The 11,413-nt window shown below is 36.9% G+C and overlaps 1 protein-coding gene across 1 annotated transcript in view; it reads right to left on the reverse strand.

The window, feature by feature from the left end:
* Positions 1-2,586: 2,586 nt before the first annotated feature.
* The window catches only part of LOC311074126 (EF-hand and coiled-coil domain-containing protein 1), a 10,464-nt gene continuing 1,637 nt past the window's right edge, over positions 2,587-11,413 (reverse strand). The window contains exons 2-9 of the mRNA XM_084100473.1: positions 10,540-11,104; positions 6,476-6,582; positions 5,292-5,427; positions 5,065-5,182; positions 4,868-4,966; positions 4,042-4,111; positions 3,768-3,964; positions 2,587-3,358 (exon numbers count right to left, since the gene is read on the reverse strand). Coding sequence (XP_083956599.1) covers positions 3,807-3,964; positions 4,042-4,111; positions 4,868-4,966; positions 5,065-5,182; positions 5,292-5,427; positions 6,476-6,582; positions 10,540-11,104 — 1,253 coding nt within the window. The 3' untranslated portion in view covers positions 2,587-3,358; positions 3,768-3,806. The remainder of the gene's footprint in view (positions 3,359-3,767; positions 3,965-4,041; positions 4,112-4,867; positions 4,967-5,064; positions 5,183-5,291; positions 5,428-6,475; positions 6,583-10,539; positions 11,105-11,413) is intronic.

Consider the following 11,413-nt stretch of genomic DNA (forward strand, 5'->3'; position numbering starts at 1 on the left):
GCTTTTCTGTGTTCATACCATTTGACTCGGGGCCCTGCCCATGCTTGCGGGGCCCTCGCGGCGATCGCACCAGGACGGCCCTGATTGACACCGATGCTGCTGGGTATGGTTAATGATGAAGAATCACATTGGCACTGATCTTCTGAGATGTGTTGTACTGACATACTGTAGCAAAACTGGCTCCCTAATAGAGCATTTGTGACCCTGGATGACAAAACCAGTCACAAGTTGCATTGGTATATTTGTGGCAATAGCCAACAATACATTGTATGGGTCAAAAATATAGATTTTTCTTTTATGCCAAAAATCATTAGGATATTAAGTAAAGATCATGTTCCATGAAAATATGTTGTACATTCCCTACCGTAAATATATAAAACATTTATTTTTGTGAGTGAATGCAGCACAATTGCAAACATAAATGCACAGGCGATTTTTGAGTAATGATATGAAATAATGTAAAATATTATTACTAGTATGGGGTTGGAAGGATTTTTAATGTTTTTAATGTTTTTGAAAGAAGTCTCTTATGCTCACTTATCAATTTTACAATTTTTTTTCACCCTCAGATTCCAGATTTTCAAATAGTTGTATCTCTGCCAAATATTGTTCTATCATAACAAACCATACATCAGTGGAAAACTTTCAGATGATGTATAAATCTCAATAAAAAAAAATAAAAAAAGACCCATGTGACTGGTTTTGTGGTCCAGGGTCACATTTATTGAAACTGAACTGCAAAAACACCTCTATCTGAACTGCTTATTAATTAATACATGAACACACTCAGTGAATAATGCCTGTTGGGTAATGATTTATGAGTAATGATATGAAATAATGTAAAATATTATTACTAGTATGGGGTTGGAAGGATTTTTTATGTTTTTGAAAGAAGTCTCTTATGCTCACTTATGCATTTATTTGATCAAAAATGGTAATATTGTGAAATATTATTATAGTTTCAAACAACAGTTTTATATTTTAATGTTTTAGATTGTTATTTATTCCTGCGATCAAAGCTGAATTTTGCTCCAGTCTTCAGTGTCACATGATCCTTCAGAAATCATTCTAATATGATGATTTACTGTTTAAGAAATATTTCTTAATATTATCAATGTTGAAAACGGTTTTGATGCTTAATATTTGTGTGGAAACCTTGATTTGAAAAAAAAAAAAAGGTCAGGATTATTTGATGAATAAGTTCAAAAGCTAATTTTTACTGATTAATTTAACTTTTGATACATTTCCTGATGAATGCAAGTATTTCAAAAAATCTTACTGAACCCATAGTTTTGAACAGTAGTGTCAATATGATTTGGTGCTCACAAAAACAAAACCCAAAAATTCAGGATGATAAATGTCTGATAAGTGAATGTTTGAAATGTCCCAGTTGACGTCAAATCCAGTGACCTTGCATTTGTCATTTTCTGCCGTGAATCACAATGTCGCTGCTCCTCTTCTATCAGAGTTACTGGAGACAATGTTCCATCCTTATCAAACATAATACAGAGGAAGACAAATCATCCAGACGCATAACTCAGCAGATCTGGATCCAGCATGAGAGCGGCTCAGTCGGATTGGTGTGGGAATAATAGGGATTGACACGGATAAGACCGGTCATAGAATGAGGCCAAGGCTTGTCTGGATGGAGGAGGAAGCTTCAAGAGCTTTCTGGAAAATGATCCCGGGAGAACTGACTCTGTCTAAATGCTTTTTCTATATCATCCTTTTGTAGTTTAAGATTGAATGTTGTTTGAGAGATTCGTTCGGAACACAATGTGCCTGAGACACTCGGAGACAAACTCACACACTGAGGCTCTTTGTAATCTGACAGATGTTTGGGTTGGACCTTCACAACACTAAACAAAAGAACTATACAGTAGCAAGAACATACATATGATTATTTCTATTACTTGTAATGTACCAAGAAGTATTTAGGCATTTAAGTCCCTCTTAACCTTATAAAGCCTAATGTATCGTGTTCGATAAGCAGATTTCTAAGGCCTCTAAATTGTCAACATGATCAACGCTTTGCTAAAAAACCCTTTGTTCACAATCTATGCCTTTTGTCGTCTGATTGATAGTTTAGTTTTGAGCAAGTAAAAGGCCTTTTAGTATCATTGTAAAAACGTTGGCCTTTAGGTTATGGTTCTTTTTGCTGTGATTTTTAAGTAACCATAAGATATTACTTTTATATTGTTAGAAAAATCAGTTTAAAATGTGAGTATTAAATAGGCTTTTGAGGAACATTTACCTGTACATCACTCAATCGTCATTGCATTATATATTTTTCTCCACAGAAAAACTAGAGCTTTGATCAGAAAACTAAGCATTTAAATATCATCTTACTAAGACATATTATTGGGACATATAGAGTGACGACTGATATTTATATACATTCTAAGTAGTCTGCTATATTGTTTTAAAGACATCACTTTTTGGCAATATAAATATCAGCAACTGCACCGAATTGCATATATTTGTTTGGGCCTCCATATTCTCCTATATTATATACTATATGAAGCCTGATGTCTCAAATATGATACTCAACAAAAAAAAAACACGTACTGTATGCAAACTTTTTTTACTGTTTCATTTTATAAAAATAGTTTTTCTCCTGACTATTGTTTCATATGTCAGGCTTTAAAGGGTTAAAAGTCATTGAATTAGATATTAAAATATCAAACCAGGTGGCATTGTTTTTTTTTATACTTTCTAATTAAAAACTGGTCAAATGTATGAAGCTCTCAGGATCTTGTAAATGTGACCCGTGTCACATGGAATGACATCATGTGACAGTCAGATATCAGTGACACATGAACATGCACAAGCACAAAAAAATGCACCAAATGTTTTCTTTAAAAAAAGTTGTATTTTTTATTTTATCAAATATAACCGATATTATTTCGTAGCATAAATATAATTGTTAAAAATTATTTTGTAAGAGGGTCATATGAGAGCATACCTTTTCTCACACAGATTAAGTGCTTTGCAGAGAAATTACAGTAACACCACAGTGAGCGTCTAAAGCGTCTTATAATGTGGCCTATTCATGTCTCGCACGTAACAAGGGTAAACGCGTGGAAAGATTTCAGGAGACTATGTAACGTGCGTTTGAAGAAGAATAGGTTGAAGTCGGCATTAATCAGAAGTTGCAATAGTCTTTTCTTCCATATTGTGACGTATATCCCAGTTAACCGGCTTCTTGAACAAGAAAGAAATGTAGGACGGGACTTCATTTGGTCCATTGGGAATTGATTGGATGGTTGTGGTTTGCTATTGGAGGATCCCATGTGAGTGACAGGTTGCCCCGCCCTCACGCCAGTGAACACGTCATCAGAGAAGAGAAGAGATGTCACTGAAAGAGGAAGGGGAAGTTATATTGATGAAAGATTACGAGAACATGAAAAATGTAAAAATTAAAAATTATTCCATAAGAAAATAGGAAAAGTCAGTTATGATTTCATGGTGACACTTTCCACAAATAGGGTACAAAATGGGACTAGAAACTTTTAAATTCAATAAACAATTTTTTTTTTAAATAAGTGGAAGAAGGTGAGAAAATTATGTTTGTCCACTTCAAGAGGTCAAACTAAATTTTATATGAGCTGTTTTTTTTTATTATTAATAAATGTTATTTTATTTTATGACATTTGATATGACGCATAACAACAATTTGAAAACATGAGAATACAGTTTAAAACTCTAATTGTAACGCATTCAAGTATAAATGATGTATGTAATAAATAATAAATGTAATAATGTACCCTGATAGAAAGTGTCCTAAGCGGGACATCTGTGAGCTCTCAGCAGGACATCAGCAGGGGGTTGGACGTGTTCGGGTGACCTGAGGTCACAGAAGGTCGTGACCCGTTGCAGACCTCCTCCTCTCCTCCATCCAGGAGGTCGCTGGAGAGAAGCTGCTGGCAGAGTGTGTCCACGACCTGGAACACTGGAGTGCAGTCTGAAGGACAAGACGGGAGTTTATCCAGCAGTTTTGGACAAAAGCAAGTAAATGAAACACATCTAGGCAGAGCTTACCGGGACTTTTTCTGCTACACAGATCTAGTGTGTTGATCAGTATTTTCCCCAAGATCCGGCGAGAGACTCTCTATCAGGGGTCAGAACACAAAAGTTTCATTACGTAACTTAATCACTAGGTGGCAGTGTGGACTTATCAATGCAACTCTACTGTGCAATTTAGCACTGGCTATTCAGAAAGGGATTCTACTATACAATTTCTGCAGTATATAGTATGCATACAGTCAATATTATCTGCATTTTCTTTATGCATAGAATAAAGAGCATTACATTTGCCCAAATGTAAACAAAGTGCACTGAAAGCAACAATATATCCCACAATGCAATGTGCATGACTTGACTGTTTGACTATCACTGTAAAAATGTAGAAATCTACCCCTGGTTTCACAGACATGGCTTAAGCCGAGTCCCAGACTAAAATGCATGTTTGAGCTGTTTTAACTGAAAGCAACTTGCTCTGACATATTAAAATATGTTAGTGCCATTGTTTTGTCTCAAAATGAACACCTGTAATGTTTTTTTTCTAAAGCACGTTTATAAAAGCCTAAATGAACTAAGGCCTAATCCTGGCTTAATCTAAGCCAGTGGTTCTCAATTCCAGTCCTCGGGACCCCTTGCTCTGCACATTTTGTATGTCTCTCTTATCTGACACACTCAGTTCAGTTCATGGAGTCTCTCCTAATGAGCTGATGATCTGGTTCAGGTGTGTTAAATAAGGGAGACATACAAAATGTGCAGAGCAGTGGGTCCCGAGGACTGGAATTGAGAACCACTGATCTAAGCCCTGTCTGTGAAACCAGGCCCTGTCATTGAATCTTATTCTCACTTTATGTGGAATCTGCAGCAGTAAAGTGAGCGCATCAGTCAGTCTCTCCTCCAGCAGTGAATGATGAGCTTTCAAGCCGTCCGCCTCTTTCTGCTTCATCTGCAGTCCGTGACAGAGAAGGCAAGGGTTCATTAGAGAAGACGTGGTGGATGACAATCCTGAAAACACATCATCATAGTTTCTGCTTCAACACTCACCTTTACTGCTCCATTTCCCCTCTCCTCCGCTTGAGGAATCCACACACATCCTTTAGTTTCCTCGCTGTGAATGGAGCTCTGAGAGACAAGCCAGTTACAGATAGCAGCTTTCTGACACCTGTGGAAGGAGAACATGTCCGATTAATGCAAACATGCATGTGTTGTGGCCGAAAAGCACAGAAAGGAAATTATAGACTTGTTTTGTTTGATATTTAGGATATATTTACCCTTTAGCACAGCTGTGTAATCTGTTAATCAGTCGTTTGACCTCCAGGTGGCAGCACTGTCCTTCATCCATGCCTCTCTCCTCCTCTTCCTCATCTGATGCTGCCCGACCCTCTACTGACCTCTGCAGGCCTTCTTCTGCACAGAGACATCACATGACCACGACTGCCTTTAAACGGATAGTTCACCCAAATGTTTTTAATTAATTACTCACCCTCATGTCATTCCAAACCCGTAAGACTTTCATTCATCTTTGGAACACAAATGAAGATCTTTTTGAGAGCTTTCTGTCTCTACATTGACGGCTACACAACTACCATTTTGAAGCTTCAAAAAGTTCATAAAGAGACCGTAAAACTAATCAGTTTGAATTTAGTGGTTGAGTCCAAATTTTCTGAAGAGACTTGATCGCTTTATATGATAATTTAGACTTTTATTCACATATGAACATTGATCAGTGAACATAAACAGAAGCTCAACCGAACCAGCTTGACATGTGGGAACAAACCTCATTGGTTCTTGCTGAAGCTCAAACGTGCTGCGTAACACGAGAATGAACCTCATTGGTTCTCACAAGTCATGTGAACATGCCTGAGCTTCCTTTTACCACAACTGAATGTTTATATGTAAATAAAAGCCTAAATTAAATCTGTTCATCATATAAAGCGATCGAGTCCCTTCAGAATATTTTGACTAAACCGCTCAATTCATATGGATTAGTTTTACGATCTCTTTATGAACTTTTTGAAGCATCAAAGTGGTAGTCAATGGAGGAAAAGAAAGCTCTCAGATTTCATCAAAAAGATCTTCATTTGTGTTCGATGATCGAAAGTCTTACAGGTTTGGAACGAATGAGGATGAGTAATTAATGACAGAATTTAATTTTTTGTTTGAACTATCCCTTAAATGATCTATTATTTTTGCATTTATTCCCAAGATGATGCTGAAGTAAACATGCAAGTGATGATGTCACATGACAACAATGAAGCATATCTTTTAATGTATGATGCTTTTTTTTTTTTTAAGTAGCTATAGTGCTTAGTACATACTACACAGTATGCTAGTATTCCATTCTGAACATAGCCACTGCTATTGAGATGCATGCCAAAGTTATCAAAGAAAATGTAATTTCTTAAGATCTGAATGAGAAGTTGACTTGTTTATAACTGGTTTTTGGTCTCCTTACCTCTTCTGATGAGGGCATCATCGTGGAGGGAGGGAAATCCGGACCTACATGGTTCAACTAGAGTTTCGGTTCTGTTCATATTCAGCTCTGTGCAGGTGCACTGGGCCCTAAGAATAAGTCATAAAGCACTGTAAACATGATCAAATAACCATCTGCGCAGGTGAGTCAGGATCTTTGGAATTAAAATGTTTAAGATCCATTGACTGAAAGAGGATGTTCTGCGTTTCTTGATGCATGTTTGATTACTGTCCCTGCAGAACCTGGCAGGTTTCGACCTGCTTTTCCAGGTGAGGAATGAGCATTACATCACCGCTCTGTGATGCAAATAATGAAATATTAACCCAGATATTAATCTGCTAAGTGTCTACTGAAAGCCAGCCATCTACTTGATTGATAGCAAGGTTAATGTGAGCTAAAGTTTTAACACTGGCATTTGGCCATGCATGCTGGAAATGGTTCTAAGAATACAGAAGTTTATTAGTTAATTATACTGAAGCTTGCTACAGTTGTTAGCATTAGTTTTTGGTTTGTGTAATCTCTAATTCAAACTCAATTGCAGACAGAGACAGAGGAGTGTTCAGGAAACCTGTGTAAAAACTAGTATATACAGCGGGGGAAATAAGTATTGAACACATCATCATTTTTCTCAGTAAATATATTTCCAAAGGTGCTATTGACATGAAATTTTCACCAGATGTTGGTAACAACCTAAGTAAGCCATACATACAAAGAAACAAACAAAAATAAGTTCAGAAATAAAGTTATGTGTAATAATGTGAAATGACACAGGGAAAAAGTATTGAACACATGAAGAAAGGGAGGTGCAAAAAGGCATGGAAAGCCAAGACAACTGCTGAAAACTTACAGTAATTAAAAAGCAATCCAGCCCCTGTCAGTGGAAATTAATAACAGCTGGTTCAGTCCCAAATGATGGCCTACAAAAAGGTCTCATTGCCAAGGTGTCACACAAGACACATCTCATGATGGGTAAAAGCAAAGAGCTGTCTCAAGACCTTCGCAACCTAATTGTTGCAAAACACAATGATGGCATTGGTTATAGGCGCCATTCTAAGCTTCTGAATGGTCCAGTGAGCACTTTTGGGGCCATAATACGGAAGTGGAAAGACAATAATTTCACCATAAATTTGACAACTCTCCTGATTATTCTTTTCACTCCTCTATCAGAAATCTTGCGAGGAGCACTGGTCGAGGCAAATTTATGGTGAAATGATTGTCTTTCCACTTCCGTATTATGGCCCCAAAAGTGCTCACTAATTTCAGTGCTTATTAATTTCCACTGACAGGGGGCTGGGTTGCTTTTTAATTACTGTAAGTTTTCAGCAGTTGTCTTGGCTTTCCATGCCTTTTTGCGCCTCCCTTTCTTCGTGTGTTCAATACTTTTTCCCTGTGTCATTTCACATTATTACACATAACTTAATTTCTGAACTTATTTTTGTTTGTTTCTTTGTATGTATGGCTTACTTGGGTTGTTACCAACATCTGGTGAAAATTTCATGTCAATAGCACCTTTGGAAATATATTTACTGAGAAAAATGATGACGTGTTCAATACTTATTTCCCCCGCTGTATATTTTTTTCAATTCTGTTTGGTGACACTATTGGCACTGAAATTACACATTTCCTGTTTAAGTCTTTAAAATTAGACCTTTAGTAATGACAAATTTATAATTATTGCTTTGAATTTGTTTTTATAGTTTTTTATCCTTTTTTATTTAGCATATTGTACTTATAATATTTTTGTAATAATAAGTGTAATATGATATATTTTAAATAACTTATGTTTTTAGAAATGCAAAATAATATAAATTAGATTAAATTAATTTATTTTTTTTCCACTGTTATATTTCTTACTGTTATTATCGATTAAAAAATATGCTACAATTAACAAAAAATATTTTTGCAATTGCTATATTACACATTCCCTGTTTAAGCTTGTGCATTAAGTTAAATTAATATGAAAACTCACCACAAAATACGTCTTCTAATTTCATAAGTCGATGTAAAAGAAAAAAAAGGTTGTTTTTTTTTTACAACCTTTTTAGCTTGTAGAAGTACACTAACATATGCTAATAGATGTTGACTAAAAGCCACAAAATACTCCACATATAATTTCTCTGTACTTTGTACACCTTTCCTCAGATTTTTTCCTCTGCATTATGTTCATAGATGCAAGAGACAAACATACCTGCTTAAACACGTGTCTGGACGCAGGCCTACCTTATATCCTCCCTCACAGGATATAATAAGATATGTAGAGTTAGATGCTGTAATAGCGGCTTTGAATGATTTGCTGTAATACTCACACTTGAAAGCAAATGACTAATAAGCGTTTTCAGGAAACTGTGCCATCCTGTGTTATTAAGGCAGGTCATTAACATCTGTCAAGCGAAAATCAAGCATGCCTGCGACATGCCCTTCAATGCTACTCCTTAATAATCAATCTGTGTCATAACCAACCCCTGTTCCTTGACTCATCAACATCAACTCAAGCCAGAATCCACTCTGGAGCGTCAGTGTAGGTACATCTTACAGTTATGCAAGATTTTTTGCTGATTGTGGTTTCTTGTCTGGGAACGCCTTTGTGGTCTGCTCTGGGTCTTAGAAAAGTCTTTCTGTCATGACAACTCTCTGAGTGTTTGGCACAGTAATGGGTCTGACAATTTTTATATGTTTGGTCTTGGCGAAATAGATCTGTTACGCTGCTGCTGCTGCAGGGCAAGTACGGGACTTTCTACTGCCAATACACACACGACACACTGCTGTGAGCAAGACATGCTGCTGCTGTACAACATAGCATACATGAATTACCCGTAGCAGATTTATACAGGTGGAGCTGGGGAAGGTGGAGGGTTTCTGAAAGCACGCTGTGCAAGTATTTGAAGGTTGAGCTGCGAGCTCATTGGCTACTGATACAGCAGGAACCAATCAGCTGTGGCCTATAGAGAATGATGTGATTGCAAGCAGATTGAGTTAAGGACCAGCCTGCGCCATCTAGAGTTTCATGACTGAAATTTGTATGATTGCGACTAGGTCTTGAAGTGAACTGGTTCAGAATAACTGTATAATTTTGATCAATTGAATTAATTTTGCTTTATTGATGATTCCAATATAAAATGTTGACAGAAACATTAAGTAAAAAGAAATGTCTTTCCAAACCTGTATGCATTTCTTTCTTCTGTGGAACTGTGGAATAACAAATTTAAGAATCTATTTCTAATATGCTTCCGTACATAACATCACGGTAAATAATATTGTATTTAGCTTTTAAGGTTAAGATGATGATATCACACAAATGATTCGGCTCAGCAAAGTTGCAATTCCTGTTTTCTCCTGAAAACTCTTAATGGCTCTTGGAGCTTGTGTTTTAGCAAGAGAGTCCTGCCAGTCCTGTACTCGGGTCTCAGCATTTGAATAGATATGCTGAGTGGATTAGGAGTGGCAACACTCTCAGTCTAGAACAGGTTCCTAAACCTGTCTCATCACAAAGTTTTGGTTCCTGCCCCTAAATGTATATAAACTGTAAGAGAACGTTCCCTTCTTGGGTGAACTACGGTATACCTTTAATAATCCTCAGACAGTACCGTTCAAATATTTGTAATGTTTTTGAAAGAAGTCTCATATTCACTAAGGCTGCAATATTTGATCATAAAATGTAAAAAAAAAACTGTAATGTTATGAAATATTATTACAATTTAAAATGTAATTTATTTATGTGATGCAAAGCTGAATATTCAGCATCATTACTCCAGTCTTCAGTGACATGATCCTTCAGAAATCATTCTAATATGATGATTTGCTGCTCAAGAAACATTTTTGATTATTAACATTGTTGAACATAGTTGTGCTGCTTAATACTTTTGTGGAAACCGTGATACGTTTGTTTTCAGGATTTTTTTGATGAATAGAACAGCATTTCGTCTGTTATAAATGTCTTTACAATTTAATGCATCCTTGCTGAATAAAAGTATTAAATTCTTTTAAAAAAATGACTGACCCCAAACTTTTGAACTGATAGCATTTTGCTGAATAAAAGTGAAAAGTACCTGAACTTCTCCAGCTGGTTCTCCAGACTCTGGACTCGTTCTCGCAGCAGGTCAGCTCGTTTGGCCTGGTCTTGTAAAGCTCTCACACCCTCCAGCCCTGCAGCCAGTGACCCTCTGACCTCTTCTGTCCTCTTCTTAATCCGTGCGTTCTCAGACCTGACACTGTCCACGGTCTCCTGCATCCTGCTGAGCTCTCCATAAGCTGCCATCAGCTCTTCCTCTAACCTCTGGTTAAACCTCATGGCTTCCTCCAGCTGTCCATCACGTGAAGCACGGATCAGCTCCAGCTCTCGCAGGAGGTCTTTGGTGCTTCTTCTGGTGTCCCATTCCATGTGTTTGGATTGTCGTGATTTTGTTATTCCCCCAGCGCTGCAGTCTTGTCTCTCCGGGGTTCCACCAGCAGTGTGTTGGGGCGGCACGTCTTTCCGGCGTAACGCCACCTCCAGTGCCATGCACCGCGCGTCGCTGCTCTGCAGGGCTGAACGCAAGTCCTCCACCAACTCCCTCAGACTGGCGTTCTCCAGCTCTAGCTGGTCCTGCCATCTCCTCTGAGGGTTAACATCCACTGCAACAAATATAGTACAAATACATCTTAAGTACTGACCAAATGCATCATTTGAAAACACATATAAGGTAGCTATAGGGTTTAAAATAATTTATTAATCAATCATTTTAATAAATATGATATGTTTGTTTATTTTATTAAATGATTTAAAAATCAAATATTGTTATTAGATGTGTAAAATCATATACATTAAAAATTAAATGGCATGCCTTTAATTTAATTTCAAACATTTTATGTTACTATTATTAAAACTGTTTACTAGTTATTTTAAATAAAAATAGTCAGGTTCTCTGAGTTACAGTAATAGCA

This window comes from Abramis brama (assembly GCF_963993115.1).
Source record: "Abramis brama genome assembly, chromosome: 23".
NCBI lineage: Eukaryota > Metazoa > Chordata > Actinopteri > Cypriniformes > Leuciscidae > Abramis > Abramis brama.